A 20,520-nucleotide genomic window follows, 5' to 3' on the forward strand; every position below is an offset into this window, starting at 1 on the left:
GCTTCTGTCGTGGAGGGTGGGGCCTGGGGTCCACTGCCACCCATGAGGATAGTGCTACTCTGAAATCGCCATGAGTTTCAGCAAACTGACAACATACCTGTTATTAGTGACCTTCTAACTGAGCTTTACCATTGTAATTTTGTCATTTCGTTTTATCCTTGGGATGAAGGGCATGAGGTAGAGTGTGAGAGTCTTTACACAATGCTATCCCCAGTACAAAATAATAGCTGCTGTCCATATCTGAAATTCAAGTTAAACCAATAAAAACCACACAGCAGCGATAATTGGGAAAAGCCAATTTGATACATTCTGCTAAGCAAGCCTCTCTGACTCTGTTTGAGCTGCCCACACTTTCTGCATCAGGTGGTTAATAGAGTTTGGCCTCACCTATCACTAAGAGACAAACTATTCAGATGTCAAACATGATTCCATTCCCAAACTATAGATACAGGGCCAGATCCTCAGCTGATGAAAATCAGTATAGCATAGCTCAATTTATAAACAGGAAGCTACACCAGGTTACCCAGGCAGAGGATCTGGCCCACAGGTATTCAGTGGTAATCTTTGTAGTTTGTGTACAAGAGAAAAAAAATACAGGATATATTTGCATTCCTCCAACATCCTTTTGTCATCACCTAAATTAGGACAGAAAAGCAACCACCAAACAGCTCTGGTCAAGTACTGCAGCCCTTGGGGCTACAGGAGCTGACAGCAATGCTAACAATTATACAACCATCCACACAGCTTCCTCAGACAAGTGAAGCAGACAAACTCAGCAAGATGGAACAGCACAACAGAGCATTGAATATTTCTCTACGCCTCACTTTTTTGGTTAGCTTTAAAGGCTTAACAGCGTAAGCAGCAAGGGTATATGCAGACAAGTTGACCATGCCTCTTACAATTAGCTTGATGCAGAAGCATGTATTCCCATACCACACATTTTAACAGTATAGGACAAAAATTTTCTATGGAAAATGACAGGAGTGGATGCGAACTAAGAGGTTTTATTTTACAGGTCAGGAAAAGGGGAAAGTAGCTGCAGCTGCTCCTCCTATATCCTCCCTATTGCCATTCCTACATATTCCAAGAGTGAAAAGTAACCGTCTTCAGCAAAAAGGCAAAACTATGCCATGGCAGCCAATTTCACAACACATACTGGCCATGCTGAGGTTAGATGAACAGCAAAGATCATTTGTCTTAGGCTGTGTCTACGTTTGACAGAGGTTGACAAATAGCTTCCCACCAGCTCTCTCTCAATGAATGTTGAAAACAGCTATCCCTCTGGTATGGATGAAGTCAACCAAGCTCTGCATCAGTTGTTGCAAAGCATATAGTTACTTCTTAGCTACTGTCTACACTACACTTTGGACATACACCCGAAGAAGTGGGTATTCACCCACGAAAGCTCATGCTCCTATACATCTGTTAGTCTATAAGGTGCCACAGGGCTCTTTGCTGTCTACACTAGTCTTTTTTCTGAGACATTTTCCACCATAATACTCCCACTGTTGAAGCTGTAAATGTAAACATAGCTCCAAGCTATTAGAGATTTTTTTTTAATTTTTTTTTTTTTTAATTTTTATCAGCTACCTAGTCAGGTCTACGCAACACAGTCTGTGCTAATGCTCCTGCTAGTGGTGCTGCATCAGTAAAATAGCCTAGTGTAGACAACTTTAGAATGAGATGTTCTAAAATGCTGTGTTAGAATATATGTTGAACTCTGTTGACCCCGTCCATATTGCATGGGAATTATTTTCAACATTGACTGAAGGGGACTTCTGGGGGAAATCTTGTTTTATTCCCAGAGTCAGACAACAGCTCACTTTCCTAAGGCAGACACAGCCGTAATGCTTGACCCAGTCACACAATGAAAATCTGCTGAGGAGCGGTATTGCTTTCTCTACTTACGTCTCATCCACTCTTGTATTAAAATCATGTTACCTAAAACCATTTTAAGCCAAGTCTTAATTGCTTCCAGCTAAAACAGTGTGGCCTCCCGCTCCCTCACAACTCATACATACTCTTTTATATTTTGAATAACATGGCTTTGCTAGCAATTTGGATAGGATTAAGCCATTTTTAAAGACTGCATTAAGATTTTTACCTAGTTTCATACTCTTAAAAAGTGGTCCTAACATATTTTGTTCCCATTTGACCCCAACCAGATAAACACACAAATTTCATTTTAATATAGTTTTGATTTATAAAGTCAGCCCCATTTATCATATTTTAAATAAAATGGACTAAAATATAAATTTTTGTCTCTTATGTAAAAAAAAGTATATGCCTCCAAAGCACACTATCCTTCACTAGCACAAATCTTCCCTTCAGGAAATGTCTGAGAAGAGAGATGAGACTTTAGTCTGTGCAACCACCAGGGAAAGTAGATTTCAATGTCTGGGGTCCCAGATGACCCCAAATGTACATGAGGAGAGAAATGATCATCTCCAGGATAGCCAGAATCCAAGGCAGAGGGCTATTTATAGATCAACACAAAAACTGTGAATAACACTCTGAAGCCAATAGAAAACAGCTATAAATGCCAAAGAATTGTGTTTCTTGTTCCTAACACCACCTACTGGACAGGCGGATGCACTGAAGAACACTCAAAAGCCAGAGTGGTAAACAACAGTAGCTGCAAAACACAATACATTTTACTAACTCAATCTATGCCTTTATGACTGCTACATTAACATGAGGAGGACCAGTCCCAAAAGAACAGTTTGCAGATGCTTTGCCAGATAGAGATGGAAAAAGGCCTTCTTGGGTACTGATGCCACTTGAGGTTACAGGAGCAAGCAGAGGACCAAAACCACCAAACTAAACTTCTTTATCTAAGTTTGGACAAACCCTTTCAACTATCAGCCTGTAGTGATCAAAACTGAGTTTACAACAACTAATGGTTTTAATACAACTGGAAATGGAGCCTTATGCTGTTCTCCTTATCCATAATTCAAGTTCTATTCCAATAAAGGGGTTTACCTTTAAAAAATTTTTTGATCTGCAGATTATTTGCCAGAGAAGAGGCTTCAGCATAGATATGCAAAAGCAGCAGCAATAACCCCTGAAAAGGTCATGGAATCATAGAAGATTAGGGTTGGAAGAGACCTTAGAAGGTCATCTAGTCCAACCCCCTGCTCAAAGCAGGACCAACCCCAACTAAATCGTCCCAGCCAGGTCTCTGCCAAGCCGGGCCTTAAAAACCTCTAAGATTGGAGATTCCACCACTTCCCTAGGTAATGCATTCCAGTGCTTCACCACCCTCCTAGTGAAATAGTTTTTCCTAATATCCAACCTAGACCTCCCTCACTGCAACTTGAGACCATTGCTCCTTGTTCTGTCATCTGCCACCACTGAGAACAGCCAAGCTCCATCCGCTTTAGAACCCCCCCTTCAGAAGGTTGAAAGCGGCTATCAAATCCCCCCTCACTCTTCTCTTCTGCAGACTAAATAAGCCCAGTTCCCTCAGCCTCTCCTCATAAATCATGTGCCCCAGCCCACTAATAATTTTTGTTGCCTTCTGCTGGATTCTCTCCAATTTGTCCACATCCTTTCTGTAGTGGGGGGCCCAAAATTGGACATAATACTCCAGATGTGGCTTCATCAATGCCAAATAGAGGGGAATAATCATTTCCCTCGATCAACTGGCAATGCTCCTACAATGCAGCCCAATATGCCATTAGCCTTCTTGGTAACAAGGGCACACTCTTGACTCATATCCAGCTTCTCGGCCACTGTAATCCCAAAGTCCTTTTCTGCAGAACTGCCGCTGAGCCAGTCAGTCCCCAGCCTGTAGCAGTGCATGGGATTCCTCCATCCTAAATCTCAGACTCATAGACTTTAAGGTCAGAAGGGACCACTATGATCGTCTAGTCTGACTTCCTGCACAACGCAGGCCGCAGAATCTCACCCACCCACTCCTTTATCAAACTCCTAACCTATGCCTGAGCTATTGAAATCCTCAAATCGTGGTTTAAAGACTTCAAGGTGCAGAGAACCCTCCAGCAAGTGACCCGTGGTTCACCCTGCAGAGAAAGGCAAAAAACCCCCAGGGCCTCTGCCAATCTGCCCTGGAGGAAAATTCCTTCCCGACCCCAAATATGGCGATCAGCTAAACCCTGAGCATGTTGGAAGACTCACCAGCCAGACACCCAGGAAAGCATTCTCTGTAGTAACTCAGAACCCACCCCATCTAACATCCCATCACAGGCCATTGGGCATATTTACTGCTAACAGTCAAAGATCAATTAATTGCCAAAATTAGGCTATCCCATCATACCATACCATACCCTCCATAAACTTATCAAGCTTAGTCTTGAATCCAAATATGTCTTTTGCCCCCACTGCTCCCCTTGGAAGGCTGTTCCAGAACTTCACTCCTCTGATGGTTAGAAACCGTCATCTAATTTCAAGTCTAAACTTCCTGATGGCCAGTTTATATCTATTTGTTCTTGTGTGCACATTGGTACTGAGTTTAAATAATTCCTCTCCCTCTCTGGTATTTATCCCTCTGATATATTTATAGAGAGCAATCATATCTCCCCTAAGCTCTCTTTTGGTTAGGCTAAACATGCCAAGCTCTTTGAGTCTCCTTTCATAAGACAGGTTTTCCATTCGTTGGATCATCCTAGTAGCCCTTCTCTGTACCTGTTCCAGTTTGAATTCATCCTTCTTAAACATGGGAGACCAGAACTGCATACAATATTCCAGGTGAGGTCTCTCCAGTGCCTTGTATAAAAGTACTAACACCTCCTTATCTCTACTGGAAATACCTCGCCTGATGCATCCCAAGACCACATTAGCTTTTTTTCACGGCCATATCACGTTGGCGGCTCATAGTCATCCTGTGATCAACCAATACTCCGAGGTCCTTCTCCTCCTTTGTTACTTCCAACTGATGCATCCCCAGATTATAACCAAAATTCTTGTTATTAATCCCTAAATGCGTGACCTTGCACTTTTCACTACTGAATTTTATCCTATTCGTATTACTCCAGTTTACAAGGTCATCCAGATCTTCCTGTATGATATCCTGGTCCTTCTCTGTATTGGCAATACCTCCCAGCTTTGTGTCATCCGCAAACCTTATTAGCACATTCCCACTTTTTGTGCCAAGGTAAATAATAAAAAGATTAAATAAGATTGGTCCCAAAACCGATCCCTGAGGAACTCCACTAGTAACCTCCTTCCAGCCTGACAGTTCACCTTTCAGTATGACCCATTGTAGTCTCCCCTTTAACCAGTTCCTTATCCACCTTTCAATTTTCATATTGATCCCCATCTTTTCCAATTTAGCTAATAATTCCCCCATGTGGAACCATATCAAATGCCTTACTGAAATCGAGATAAATTAGATTCACTGCGTTTCCTTCGCCTAAAAAAATCTGTTACCTTCTCAAAGAAGGAGATCAGGTTGGTTTGGCACGATCTACCTTTTGTAAAACCATGTCCTATTTTGTCCCAATTACCATTGACCTCAATGTCCTTAACTACTTTCTCCTTCAAAAAATTTTCCAAGACCTTGCATACTACAGATGTCAAACTAATAGGCACGGATCACTTTTTTTTCCTTTCTTAAAAACAGGAACTATTTTAGCAATTCTCCAGTCATACGGTACAACCTCTGAGTTTACAGATTCATTAAAAATTCTTGCTAATGGGCTTGCAATTTCATGTGCCAGTTCCTTTAATACCCACCAATTTAGTCCCATTAAGCTGTTTGAGTTTGGCTTCTACCTCAGATGTGGTAATATCTACCGCCATATCTTCATTCCCATTTGTCATCCTACCATTATCCCTAAGCTCCTAATTAAAGACTGAGGTAAAGTATTTGTTTAGATATTGGGCCATGCCTAGATTATCCTTAACCTCCACTCCATCCTCCGTGTTTAGCGGCCCCACTTCTTTCTTTGTTTTCTTCTTATTTATATGGCTATAGCACCTTTTATTATTGGTTTTAATTCCCTTTGCAAGGTCCAACTCTACATGGCTTTTGGCCTTTTTCACTTTATCCCTACATGTTCTGACCTCAGTAAAAAGAAGAACAGGAGTACTTGTGGCACCTTAGAGACTAACAAATTTATTAGAGCATAAGCTTTCGTGGACTACAGCCCACTTCTTCGGATGCATATAGAATGGAACATATATTGAGGAGATATATATACACACATACAGAGAGCATAAACAGGTGGGAGTTGTCTTACCATCTCTGAGAGGCCAATTAATTAAGAGGAAAAAAAAAAACTTTTGAAGTGATAATCAAGCTAGCCCAGTACAGACAGTTTGATAATAAGTGTGAGAGTACTTACAAGGGGAGATAGAGTCAATGTTTGTAATGGCTCAGCCATTCCCAGTCCTTATTCAAACCGGAGTTGATTGTGTCTAGTTTGCATATCAATTTTAGCTCAGCAGTCTCTCTTTGGAGTCTGTTTTTGAAGTTTTTCTGTTGTAATATAGCCACCCGCAGGTCTGTCACTGAATGACCCAACAGGTTAAAGTGTTCTCCCACTGGTTTTTGAGGATTTTGATTCCTGATGTCAGATTTGTGTCCATTAATTCTTTTGCGTAGAGACTGTCCGGTTTGGCCAATGTACATGGCAGAGGGGCATTGCTGGCACATGATGGCATATATCACATTGGTAGATGTGCAGGTGAACGAGCCCCTGATGGTATGGCTGATGGGATTAGGTCCTATGCATTATGTCATTATGCAAGGCACTGCATTTAGCCGTATGGAATGGAAATCCATCAACCTCATGAAAAAACTCGTACAGATACAGACAGACATCATCTTCCTTTCCAAATGCAAGCAGATGGACATCATACCAAAAGGACTAAAGGTAAAAAATCCATTACAATCTACATATCACACAGACTATGCTGAGAGACTGTGTCACACACTCTCAAAGAAACTGCGAAACCACCTGATCAGCATCCTATACAGCAAACAGGGAAAGATTAATAATGAGCTCTCAGAACTGGATACTCTCATAAGAAACCAACCTTCCACACAAACTTCCTCATGGATAGACTTTACAAAAACTAAACACGCCATTTACAAGACAAACTTTGCCTCTCTACAAAGGAAAAAGGACACTAAACTATCTAAACTGCTACATGCCACAAGCAGCCACAACAGTAGTTCCCTTAACCCACCCAGCAATATTGTTAATCTTTCCAGCTATACTCTTAGCCCAGCAGAAGAGTCTGTCCTATCTCGGGGCCTCTCCTTTTGTCCCTCCAGACCCATGAATATGATACAGTTCTGCGGTGACCTAGAATCCTACTTTCGACGTCTCCGACTCAAAGAATATTTCCAACATACCTCTGAACAGCATACTAACCCACAGAATCCTCCCTACCAGCACTACAAAAAAAAGGATTCTGCATGGACTCCTCCGGACGGTCGAAACAACAGACTGGATTTCTACATAGATTGCTTCCGTCGACGTGCAAAGGCTGAAATTGTGGAAAAGCAACATCACTTGCCACATAACCTCAGCCATGCTGAACACAACGCCATCTACAGCCTCAGAAACAACCCTGACATCATAATCAAAAAGGCTGACAAAGGAGGTGCTGTCGTCATCATGAATAAATTGGAATATGACCAGGAGGCTGCTAGACAGCTCTCTAACACCACATTCTACAGGCCATTATCCTCTGATCCCACTGAGGATTACCTAAAGAAACTATACCATCTGCTAAAAAAACTCCCTGACAAAGCACAGGAACAAATCCGTACAGACACATGCCTAGAACCCCGACCAGGGGTAGTCTATTTGCTACCCAAGATCCATAAACCTGGATATCCTGGACGCCCCATCATCTCAGGCATTGGCACCCTAACATCAGGCTTGTCTGGTTATGTAGACTCTGTCCTCAGACCCTACGCTACCAGCACTCCCAGCTATCTTCGAGACACCACTGACTTCCTGAGGAAACTACAATCCATTGGTGATCTTCCAGAAAACACCATCCTGGCCACTATGGACGTAGAAGCCCTCTACACCAATATTCCACACAAAGATGGACTACAAGCTATCAGGAACAGTATCCCTGATAATGTCACAGCTAACCTGGTGGCTGAACTTTGTGATTTTGTCCTCACCCACAACTATTTCACATTTGGGGACAATATATACCTTCAAGTCAGCGGCAGTGCTATGGGTACCCGCATGGCCCCACAATATGCCAACATTTTTATGGCTGACTTAGAACAACGCTTCCTTAGCTCTCGTCCCCTAACGCCCCTACTCTACTTGCGCTACATTGATGACATCTTCATCATCTGGACCCATGGAAAAGAAGCCCTTGAGGAATTTCACCATGATTTCAATAATTTCCATCCCACCATCAACCTCAGCCTAGATCAATCCACACAAGCGGTCCATTTCCTGGACACTACTGTGCTAATAAGCGATGGTCACATCAATACCACCCTATACCGGAAACCTACTGACCGCTACACTTACCTACGTGCCTCCAGCTTCCATCCAGGACACACCACACGATCCATTGTCTACAGCCAAGCTCTAAGATATAACCGCATTTGCTCCAATCCCTCAGATAGAGACAAGCACCTACAAGATCTCTATCAAGCATTCTTAAAACTATAATACCCACCTGCTGAAGTGAAAAAACAGATTGACAGAGCCAGACGAGTACCCAGAAGTCACCTCCTACAAGACAGGCCCAACAAAGAAAATAACAGAACACCACTAGCTGTCACCTTCAGCCCCCAACTAAAACCTCTCCAGCGCATCATCAGAGATCTACAACCTATCCTGAAAGATGATCCTTTATTCTCACAGATCTTGGGAGACAGAACTGTCCTCGCTTACAGACAACCCCCCAACCTAAAGCAAATACTCACCAGCAACCACACATCACTGAACAAAACCACTAACCCAGGAACCTATCCTTGTAACAAACCCCGATGCCAATTCTGTCCACATATCTATTCAAGTGACATCATCATAGGACCTAATCACATCAGCCATACCATCAGGGGCTCGTTCACCTGCACATCTACCAATGTGATATATGCCATCATGTGCCAGCAATGCCCCTCTGCCATGTACATTGGCCAAACCGGACAGTCTCTACGCAAAAGAATTAATGGACACAAATCTGACATCAGGAATCAAAATACTCAAAAACCAGTGGGAGAACACTTTAACCTGTCTGGTCATTCAGTGACAGACCTGCGGGTGGCTATATTACAACAGAAAAACTTCAAAAACAGACTCCAAAGAGAGACTGCTGAGCTAAAATTGATATGCAAACTAGACACAATCAACTCCGGTTTGAATAAGGACTGGGAATGGCTGAGCCATTACAAACATTGACTCTATCTCCCCTTGTAAGTACTCTCACACTTATTATCAAACTGTCTGTACTGGACTAGCTTGATTATCACTTCAAAAGTTTTTTTTTTCCCCTCTTAATTAATTGGCCTCTCAGAGTTGGTAAGACAACTCCCACCTGTTTATGCTCTCTGTATGTGTGTATATATATCTCCTCAATATATGTTCCATTCTATATGCATCCGAAGAAGTGGGCTGTAGTCCACGAAAGCTTATGCTCTAATAAATTTGTTAGTCTCTAAGGTGCCACAAGTACTCCTGTTCTTTTTGCGGATACAGACTAACACGGCTGTTACTCTGAAACCTGACCTCAGTAAGGTAGCTTTCCTTGCAGATCACTCCCATCTTCCACTCCTTATAGGCCTTCTGCTTTTTCTTAATCACCTCTCTGAGATGCTTGCTCATCCAGCTTGGTCTACAATTCCTGCCTATGAGTTTTTTCCCCTTTCCTTGGATGCAGGCTTCTGATAGTTTCTGCAACTTTGACTTGAAGTAATTCCAGGCCTCCTCCGCCTTTAGATCCACAAGTTCTTCAGTCCAATCCACTTCCCTAACTAATTTCCTTATTTTTTTTAAAGTTAGCCCTTTTGAAATCAAAAACCTTAGTCACCGATCTATTTTTGTTTATCCTTCCATTTAGTTTAAACTGAATTAGCTCATGATCGCTCAAACCAAGGTTGTCCCCTACAACCATTTCTTCTAGGAGGCCCTCACTACTCACCAAAACCAAATCTAAAATGGCATCCCCTCTTGTTGGTTCAGCAACTACTTGGTGAAGGAATCCATCAGCTATCACATCCAGGAAAATCTGAGCCCTATTATTATTACTAGCACTTGTCCTCCAGTCTATATCTGGGAAGATAAAGTCTCCCATGATCACACAATTCCCATTAGTATTTACTTCATTAAAAACAATATAAAGGTCTCTATCCATATCCAAATCAGATCCCAGTGGTCTATAGCACACCCCAAGCACTATCCCAGGGGAGGCTCTAGTAGCTTTCTTCCCCAGTGTGATTTTTGCCCAGACTGTCTTATCCATTCCATCCCTTATTTCTTTACAGTCTACCTCATCATTGATATACAATGCTACTCCACCACCTTTGCCTTTATTCTGTCTTTCCTAAACAGCACATACCCTTCAATACCTGTATTCCAATCATGACTACTATTCCACCATGTTTCTGTTATCCCTATAATATCTGGTTTCACTTCCTGCACCAGTAACTCTAGTTCCTCCATTTTGTTACCTAGGCTCCTCGCATTGGTGTACAAACATCTTATTTTTTGCTGTTTGGCTTCACTGACATCCTTTACCCGATTAGGCACAGACATTCTAACACCAGTATCACCTATTAGACTGGTATCTACACTACCCTTCCTCGTTATGTCCATTCTCCTACCCATGGCTGTATCCTTTCTTACTTCGTTTTCTTCCCTCTCAATGTTAAAATCCGGCGTGGAGATTACCTGGACATCTCCCCCCAATTCCTAGTTTAAAGCTCTCAATCAGTTGTGTCAGCCTCCATCCTAGAAGTCTATTTCCCTCCCTACTCAGGTGAAGTCCATCCCGAGACAACAGTCCTCTGTCCATGAATACCTCCCTGTGGCCATACATCCCAAACCCCGCCTTATAACACCACTGCCTGAGCCACCTGTTGATCATCATAATCTTGTCACGCCTTTGTTGCCCTTCTCTAGGAACAGGCAGAATCCCACTGAAGATCACCTGAGCTTTGATTTCCTTAAGCGTCTTCCCCAGCCTGGCATAGTCTCCCTTGATACGTTCCAGCGAGAATCTAGATGTATCATTTGTTCCCACATGAAGGACAATCAGCGGATTCTTTCCTGCTCCCGTTAGGATCCTCTTCAGCCTCAGGTCCAGATCCCACATCTTAGCACCCGGCAGACAGCACACCCTTCTGTTCTCCGGATCAACTCTGGTTACAGGCCTGTCTATTCTTCTCAGTAAGGAGTCCCCAATCACATAGACCTGCCTTTTCCTGGTGACTGTGCGATTCTCCGGTCTATCCACTGTTCCCTCTGGCTGCAAGTCCCCTCGATTACTATGCTCCCTTGCAATCCTCTGCAACCCATCCTGTATCCTCCTGGGGCTCATATTTGGTGTTGTTATCTCCATTGACTCTTCCCCTCTTCCTATAGGGCTAGCTGCTCTTCTCTTCTTCCTTGCTGTAGAGGAGCAAACTCACCCCTGCGGTGCCTCCTGCTGGTGACTTCCAGGAATTCGCTCGTTCCAGCTCTGGAGCACCCTCTGCAGGCCGGTGATCTGCCTGTCCTCCAGCCCCCGTGTCCCTCCCTAGACCCTGGTGCCCTTGTACCTGGGGTGGTGCCCCCTAGCAGTAACCATTCAGTCTTAGGGTCTCCCCTCCCTGAGGAACCCCCACCCACTATTCCCACCTCGCCACAGTATAAGACTACTGCCAGTCATCGTCTAGCCCCACGCCCTGGGGCAGACTCCAGTATCAGCCTACTCATCACTGGCAAGGTTGGGTTTGGACCTGCTGCCTTGGCCTACCCCTGGGCTGCCCTCTGCAACCCCCAGTACCCCTTGGCCTTCTAGGCTGGGGCTTTCCTGGCTGGAGCTCCCCAGCTCCTCAGCCTGTCCCCAGCCCTGCTCCACTCCGCTACCCTGTCTCTAGCTCCCTGCAGCCAGGCCCATCTCCCTCTACAAACAGAGAGAGACTGTCTTCTTGAGCTCCTGGCTCAAGCCTTTATAGGGCCAGCTGGGCCCTGATTGGGGTGTGGCCCTAGCTGAGCCTGCTTCCTCCCAATCAGCCCAGGCATCTTGCCCTTCCACAGTCCTCCTCCAGTACTGTTTTAAACCCCTCAGGGCTGGAGCGGGTAACCACCCCGCTACACTTGCCCTCTCACCTTCAGCAACCACCTGCTGTGCCCCTTCTTCATTTTCCAACTCTGCAAACCTGTTCCTGAGCTCTATTTCTCCTTCACTAGCCTGTCTTTTCCTCTGCCTGGTTCTCTTTGGCCTGGTCTACACTATGACTCTAATTCGGATTTAGCAGCGTTAAATCGAATTAACCCTGCACCCATCCACACAACGAAGCCATTTATTTCGAAATAAAAGGCTCTTAAAATCGATTTCTGTACTCCACCCCGACGAGCGGAGTAGCGCCAAAATCGATATTGTCATTTCGAATTAGGATTAGTGTGGCCGCAATTCGATGGTATTGGATTCCGGGAGCTGTCTCACAGTGCACCATTGTGACCGCTCTGGACAGCAATCTGAACTCGGATACACTGGCCAGGTAGACAGGAAAAGCCCCGCGAACATTTGAATAACATTTCCTGTTTGCCCAGTGTGGACAGCACAGGTCACCACAGATAGCTCAGCTCATCACCACAGGTAACCATGCACGCCGATAATCGAAAAAGAGCGCCAGCATGGACCGTACGGGAGGTACTGGATCTGATCGCTATATGGGGAGAGGATTCAGTGCTGGGATTTCGTCTTTTCAAACGAAGTTCTGCTAAAACTTTTGAAAAAATCTCCAAGGGCATGATGGAGAAAGGCCACAATAGGGACTCAGATCAGTGCCGCGTGAAAGTCAAGGAGCTCAGACAAACCTATCAAAAAACAAAGGCAGCAAACGGTCGCTCTGGGTCAGAGCCGTGGACATGCCGCTTCTACGCCGAGTTGCATGCAGTTCGGGGGGGAGGGGGGGGCGCCACCACTACCCCACCTCTGACCGTGGATTCCGAGATGGGGGTAATCTCATCAGCTACACCTGAGGATTCTGCGGACAGGGAAGAGGAGGAGGACGACGACAAGCTTGCCGAGAGCACCCAGCACTCCATTCTCCCCAACAGCCAGGATCTTTTTCCTCAGCCTGACTGAAGTACCCTCCCAAACCAGTATCCAAGACCATGACCCCATGGAAGGGACCTCAGGTGAGTTTACCTTTTAAAATATAAAACTTGTTTTAAAAGCAAGCGTTTTTTAATGATTACTTTGCCCTGAGGACTTGGGATGCATTCGCGGCCAGTACAGCTACTGGAAAAGTCTATTAACGTGTCTGGGAATGGAGCGGAAATCCTCCAGGAACATCTCCATGAAGCTCTCCTGGAGGTACTCCAAAAGCCTTGCCACAAGGTTTTTGGGCAGTGCAGCCTTATTCCGTCCTCCATAGTAGGACACTTGACCACGCCATGCTTGCAGCAAGTAATCTGGTATCATTGCATGACAAAGCCTGGCAGCGTATGGTCCCGGTGTTTGCTGGCATTCAAGCAACATCCGTTCTTTATCTTGCTGTGTAATCCTCAGGAGAGTGATATCACTCATGGTAACCTGGTTGAAATACAGGAATTTAATTAAGGGGACAGAGGTGGCCGTTCCTACTGGGCTGTTTGCCTGTGGCTGAAAAGAAATCTTTCCCTGCAGTTAGCCAAGCGCGGGGGGAGGAGGGGGAGAGAGGGGTATTGGCCCTGAGCTTTTCGCATTTGGCTAGCAGGGATCTTCCCTGTTACCAGCCATGCGGTGGGGGGAGGGATAAAGCGATCATCCCAGAGAATTGGATGGGGGTGGGGTTAGTTTGTTTTCTGCTGCTGCAGGTTAACAGGAAAACCGCAGCACTCAATGGGCTTTGCTTGGTATGTAGGAAAGGAGGGCGCAGAAGCCAAAAGACAATGGCTTACTATGGCCACATGAAAGCTGAATTCTGTTGCCCGGACCTGCGTCTGTGATCTCTAACACCAAAGCCACAGGCACTCAATATTAAGATGGAAAATGCGACCTTGTACTGAAATCACGTGCTATGTAATGTGAATAGTGTTGTTCACCATGAAAGAGTATAAGCATTGTTCTGTAAAATGTATCATTTTAAAAACTTCTCTCCTTTTTCTCAACCCTCCCTCCAGCAGCTGCAAATTTTTCAAGCCCCCCTCCTCCGTCCCGAAGGCTATCTCAGATAAGGCGGCGGAGAAAGAGGACGCAAGACGAGATGTTCTCGGAAATAATGGAATGCACCCGCAATGAAAGAACTCATTTGAATGAGTGGAAGGACACGGTATCTAAATATAGGAAAGATGCCAGTGAACGTGAGGTCATGAGGGACGCTCGAGATGAGAGGTGGCAGGCTGCAACGCTGGGGCTGCTGCGTGAGCAAACAGACATGCTTCGGCGTCTGGTGGAGCTTCAGGAACGGCTGCAGGATAACAGACTGCCGCTGCAACCGCTGTATAACCTCCCTCCCCCCTCACCATGTTCCATATGCTCCTCACCCAGACGTGTAAGAACGCGGGGGGGGAGGCTCCGTACACCTTCCCATTCCACCCCAGTAGACAGCCCAACCAAAAGGCTGTCATTATTTTGAATTTTTCAGTGGCCTTTTACTTCCCTCCTATCCTCCTCCCAAATCCCACCCGGGTTCCCTCCCTCTTTTTCTAATCTATTAATAAAGAATAAATGATTTTTAAATGATAGTGACTTTATTTGGTTTGAAAGAAAGCTGGGGGAAGGGGGAGGGTGGGTTCCTTACAGAAAATGAGTCAATAAAGGGGGCGGGTTTTCATGAAGGAGAAACAAACAGATATTTCACACTATAGCCTGGCCAGTCATGAAACTGGTTTTCAAAGCTTCTCTGATGCACAGCGCTTCCTGGTGTGCTCTTCTAATCGCCCTGGTGTCTGGCTGCGCGTAATCAGCAGCCAGGCAATTTGCCTCAGCCTCCCACCCCGCCATAAAGGTCTTCCCCTTACTTTCACAGAGATTGTGGAGCACGCAGCAAGCAGAAATAACAATGGGGAGATTTCTTTGGCTGAGGTCAGAGCGAGTCAATAATGAACGCCAGCGACCTTTTAAACGGCCACATGCACATTCTACCACCATTCTGCACTTGCTCAGCCTCTAGTTGAACAGCTCCTGACTCCTGTCCAGGCTGCCAGTGTAGGGCTTCATGAGCCATGGCATTAAGGGGTAGGCTGGGTCCCCAAGAATAACTATTGGCATTTCAACATCCCCAACGGTTATTTTCTGGTCCGGAAAGTAAGTCCCTTGCTGCAGCCCTTTAAACAGAGTAGCGTTCCTGAAGACGCGAGCGTCATGAACCCTTCCCGCCCAGCCCGCGTTGATGTTGGTGAAACGTCCCTTGTGATCCACAAGTGCTTGCAGCACCATTGAAAAGTACCCCTTGCGGTTTATGTACTCGGTGGCTTGGTGCTCCGGTTCCAAGATAGGGATATGGGTTCCATCTATCGCCCCACCACAGTTAGGGAATCCCATTGCAGCAAAACCATCCACTATGGCCTGCACATTTCCCAGAGTCACTAACTTTCGTAGCAGCACCTGAGTGATTGCTTTGGCTACTTGCATCACAGCAGCCCCCACAGTAGATTTGCCCACTCCAAATTGATTCCTGACTGACCGGTAGCTGTCTGGCGTTGCAAGCTTCCACAGGGCTATCGCCACGCGCTTCTCAACTGTGAGGGCTGCTCTCATCTTGGTATTCTGGCGTTTCAGGGCAGGGGACAGCAAGTCACAAAGTTCCATGAAAGTGCCCTTACGCATGCGAAAGTTCCGCAGCCACTGGGAGTCGTCCCACACCTGCAACACTATGCGGTCCCACCAGTCTGTGCTTGTTTCCCTTGCCCAGAATCGGCGTTCCATGGATAGAATCTGCCCCATTAACAACATGATCTCCAAAGCACCGGGGCCCGCGGTTTCACAGAATTCTGTATCCGTGTCCATGTCCATGTCCTCATCATGCTTGTCGCTGCGCTGCCGCCGCCGCTGCCTCCTCCCCTCGTTTTTCTGGTCCTGGCTCAGCATAAACTCCACGAGAACGCGCGAGGTGTTTACAATGTTCATGACTGCTGTTTTGAGCTGAGCGGGCTCCATGCTTGCTGTGGTATGGAGTCCGCAGTGTTCACCCACCCAGGAAAAAAGGCGCGAAATGGTTGTCTGCCGTCCGTTGCTTTCATGCAGGGAGGGAGGGAAGGAGGGAGGAGGTGAGACTGTACCCAGAACCACCTGCGACGATGTTTTTTGTCCCATCAGGCACTGGGATCTCAACCCAGAATTCCAATAGGCGCGGGAGACTGCGGGAACTATGGGATAGCTATGGGATAGCTACCCACAGTGCAACGCTGCAGAAATCGACGCTAGCCCCGGTACTTGGACGCACACCGCCGAATTAATGTGCTTAGTGTGGCCGCATACATTTCGACTTTATACAACCTGTTTTCCAAATTCGAATTATATAAATTCGGATTAATCCCGTAGTGTAGACATACCCTCAAATTTACATTAGAAAAGCTAAATCAAGAAACCGAGGTTATAACAAATTTATTTGGGTTCAAATTAATCCTACGTTATTTTAAGCTTCTTGAACTAATTACTTCCTTTTGTGCCTTATTTTTAGTCTTTGTCCTACAACTGAACCTTGGCACATTGAGAAACATGCAGTCAGGATACACAGAATGCAGCTATGAGACCATAAAAGTCTGGTTTGTAAACTGCATAACTGAAGGACCGAAAGCAACTCAATGACACAGATACACGAACAGTCACTCTAATCCACTGAGAAATCAACCCAAATTTAACTTCATTCTGAAGTGTTTCAGAAACAGGTCTTTTGTCTGGAAATGCACTATCCCAAAGAAGGGAAGCTATAAAATTTCATGCAAGTGTTGTTTCTCCTTCCTCCTTTGAAAGTCTTCTTTACAGTGATTTAACAAGAAACACAGTGAAAAAAAACAATAGCTTTATACCTGTAGGTACCCGCAAAAGCTGAACTGGATTTCTAGAATACATTGACTATTCCCATCTGCTGGCTAGCAGATGGATGAATATATAAAGCACAGTTTGCCATATCTGTTAGATTTACTGTTTTATTTCACAGTGAGTTTAAATTAAGAGATTTGCCCAATTCATCAAAATATAAGGAAGCTCCAAGTAATATATTTTCAACAGGGGTGGAAAAAAATGTATTTATAACAAAGCAGTTGAGAGGGTTCCCAAAGGAAAGTTTGGAAAACTCACATTAATTTGTGACAACCCGTATCGGTCTTGACAATAGGTGCTACGATGAAAAAAATACACACACTTAGTAGTTAAAGACATTAACAGATAGAAGAGTAATTTACCAGATTTCGCTCTGTAGCCTAATCCCAGTATGTCCTGGATTCTTGACTTGTTCACCCCAGCCTAGAATCGTAAAGCATCTCACATCTCTATACTACAAAACTGCTTTTGACAGGATACCGAGTGTGGTAAAATTCACCTATTAAACACTAAAGTGATGCAACATACACACACCCCAGTTTCCTCCAGGAGATCTAGGTGCCTCAGACAGAAAGCATGAGCATGTTTAACATATCTAAAAATGAAAGTATCCTTCTGATCTCATAAACCCTGCTAGACAATCACCCTGTATCCCCAAAGAGATTTCAGTGTTAATGAAAGCTGATTGGATTAATGCAGATCTCATGGTGGGGGTCTGTGTGGCCAGTCTATATATGAGAAACACAGTGTATATGTCCAGTACAGAAAATAATACAGAACGCTAAGTTTAGACAATCACTGCATACCAATTGAGACTATAGCATTACCCTCGCAAATGGTGAAGGAAGTAGTTGTTAAAAAAGGATTGCTTCACAGAAACAAGCATAATCCTACAAGTAATGTAAAGATAATATATCATATGAATGTAGGTAAATGTATCTGCACTGCAAGTGGCGTAGCCACAGAACCCTGTTCTATAGATTTAGAGGGCTTGAGTCTCCAGATAGAACTTGGGCATGCCGGAGATTTAGGCTGAAGAAGAAAACTTTAATTCACACTGCTAATGTAATATTCCTGAGGGAACCTTAACTAGGAGGGAATCAGGTGTTGTGGAGCCTTGGCTCCACCATGCCCCTTTCCGTCATACCGGGACCAAGGTTGCAGAACAGGAGGTGGTGGAGTCAGGCGGCAGAGCCCCCTCCTCTAGCTTTACCCCTGTTTGAGATCCCCCCTGAGCAGGTACCCTTTCCAGCCATTTTAAGTTTGCTTTTTGCAAAACAAATTTTGCAGACCAGCGAATCCAGCTTAGAGACTGTACAGAATGCTCAGAAAGATCTAAATACAGTAATATATTTAATAAAGTGATAAGTTAAGTGAACGCTTCAAGAAAGGTTAAGAATGGAATGCACACCTCATTGTTCAAGTATAGTGTCTTATATGCTGGGGCCCAGAGCCTGGGCCACACACACTGCACTATTTCACCAGCCACACTGGCCCAAAACATAATAGATTTGGAGGATCTGGCCTGAGCATGGGAGTCTTTGGATGAAATAGATGTTTTATGGGGTTTTTTTATACCCGCACCTAACCTTCAGGTGCCAGCATAGAGGGAAATGATTTGGAGAAAGGGGTGTGGCCAGGACTCTCCTCCACGCAGATATCTACAAGTTGCCACTGGCATATGGGGTGGGGTCCAGCCACTGGACAAGGGGAATGAGAAAGTCACCTCTGCACACACACACACACCCACTGCGTTGTGTGTTCCTTGCCCAGAACTGAGGAACTGGTTCTGCATTTTGAGTTATCTTGGTCTACCAAAATAGAATACTTTACATTACATATAGCAACTTTTATCTAGGAGCAGAAGGTCCTACATATGTTTCAGTCTCATAAGAGATCACACACGTCTACGACTGAGTACCGTGTACATTTATTAGTGCTAACAACTGGTGTACAGATTAAAATTTAAAGGATTCTGCACATTTTTAAGAAAAATGCTGCAGGAAAAAAGTCAATTTCCATCTGCAAAGAATCAGTGTAAAAGCACATTTTCTAATGCAGTTAAAGAGACCATCATTTTGTTCTGGGTTTGTACAGCACCTAGCACAATGGGGTCCTGATACATGACTGTGGCTCTGAGATGCTACAGTAACAAACAAACAAAAGTGTTGCATTACAAGCCGGAAGTCTCCTCTCCCCCACCTGGCTTCATGCCACCAGCAAATGGGTTAGGAAACAGCCCACCCCTCTTTACAGGACCCTCTTGAAATCTGGAGATATAAACAAAGAAAAATCCATGGCAGTTTCGGGAACCGTACTCTGCACATGTTGTTGTTGTTTTGGCACCAGCTTGGTCACTTCTTCCATCCTGGGGTTGGGGTCTATGTTAAGGATATAGTGTATCTAGTAATATTTCCCATTTGAAATACAGGGAATCTCCCTGAAACCTGTTGCTACCTAAAACTAGAATGACCTTTTAAAGAGCACCCATGTTCCTTAGAAGTTCACATTTTTTGTTTGTTTGCTGTTGAATATTATTTGTCACTGGTGATACAGAATAGTCGAAGGAAAAGTGACTCAGCCATGGTATAAGTTTTTAGTTCAATGTGAATTAAAATACAAACCATAGTAATGGTATCATACAGAGTTTCTTTCACCTTAATACTTTGGCATCCTGTATGTTCTTAAGTCAGTAGAGAAAATGGGAAGAAGATAGTTATATTAGAGTAGTCCTCAGAGGCTCAAGTCAGGATTGGGGCCCCCATTGTATTAGGCGTTGCACAAAGAGAAACAAAGACAGTCCCTGCTCCAAAAAACTTACAAATCTAAGGTTTCAGGTTACTATGCACACATTTGCCTTCTCACTCTCTTCCTCACCTCTTGCAGTACCAGCAAGAAATTAAAATCACAAAAAAATCTTATGATTTCTCCATAAGTCAAGCTTTTCTTACCTATTATTGAGACCTGCTTACATTAGTTAAATCATTTACAAGATAGCAATGAAAGACTGAGGTTATCAGGTAGTTTCTGAGGACCAAGAATCCACTCTGACTTTAAATAACGATGGTGTTTGTCACACACACTACCACACTATACCAGAAGCAAATGTTACCACACTGGTTCTTTAAATGTAAGAAAACAGCCTGAATCCCTGAACAAACCATCTAGCTTGGTCCCTGTTGCTGAAAGAAGAGGTCAATAATATTGTCCATGAAAGCTTATTAGGAAGCAACATCCAAAGTGTTTGCTGCATGGGATGTTGGTAACGGAAGAATCTCCTCAATACTTCTATCCTGTCCACAATTTTCAACTTAGAATGAAGCTGTGTGTATCACCTTCAACCTGCATTTCACTGCTTCAGATTTCAGAAGATTTAAGCAATAGTTCTATATTTGA

General features: G+C 44.5%; 2 protein-coding genes across 24 annotated transcripts in view; both read right to left on the reverse strand.

The window, feature by feature from the left end:
- Nucleotides 1-20,520, reverse strand: part of USP54 (ubiquitin specific peptidase 54) — a 236,926-nt gene that overhangs the window by 167,823 nt on the left and 48,583 nt on the right. The gene's annotated exons all lie outside the window — the stretch shown is intronic.
- On the reverse strand, nt 1,550-20,520 carry LOC135972869 (uncharacterized). The gene is made up of 2 exons (XM_065553305.1): nt 9,673-20,520; nt 1,550-6,022 (listed from the first exon to the last, which is right to left on the reverse strand). Exon 1 carries the CDS (start codon nt 16,393-16,395, stop codon nt 15,250-15,252), a length of 1,146 nt encoding a protein of 381 aa, XP_065409377.1. The 5' UTR covers nt 16,396-20,520; the 3' UTR covers nt 1,550-6,022; nt 9,673-15,249.

The sequence above is a fragment of the Chrysemys picta genome, chromosome 7, assembly GCF_011386835.1.
Source record: "Chrysemys picta bellii isolate R12L10 chromosome 7, ASM1138683v2, whole genome shotgun sequence".
NCBI lineage: Eukaryota > Metazoa > Chordata > Testudines > Emydidae > Chrysemys > Chrysemys picta.

Bases quoted from the DNA above. Each gene is read 5' to 3' on its own strand.
- LOC135972869 (XM_065553305.1), bottom strand. From the start codon at position 16,395: ATGGGACAAAAAACATCGTCGCAGGTGGTTCTGGGTACAGTCTCACCT.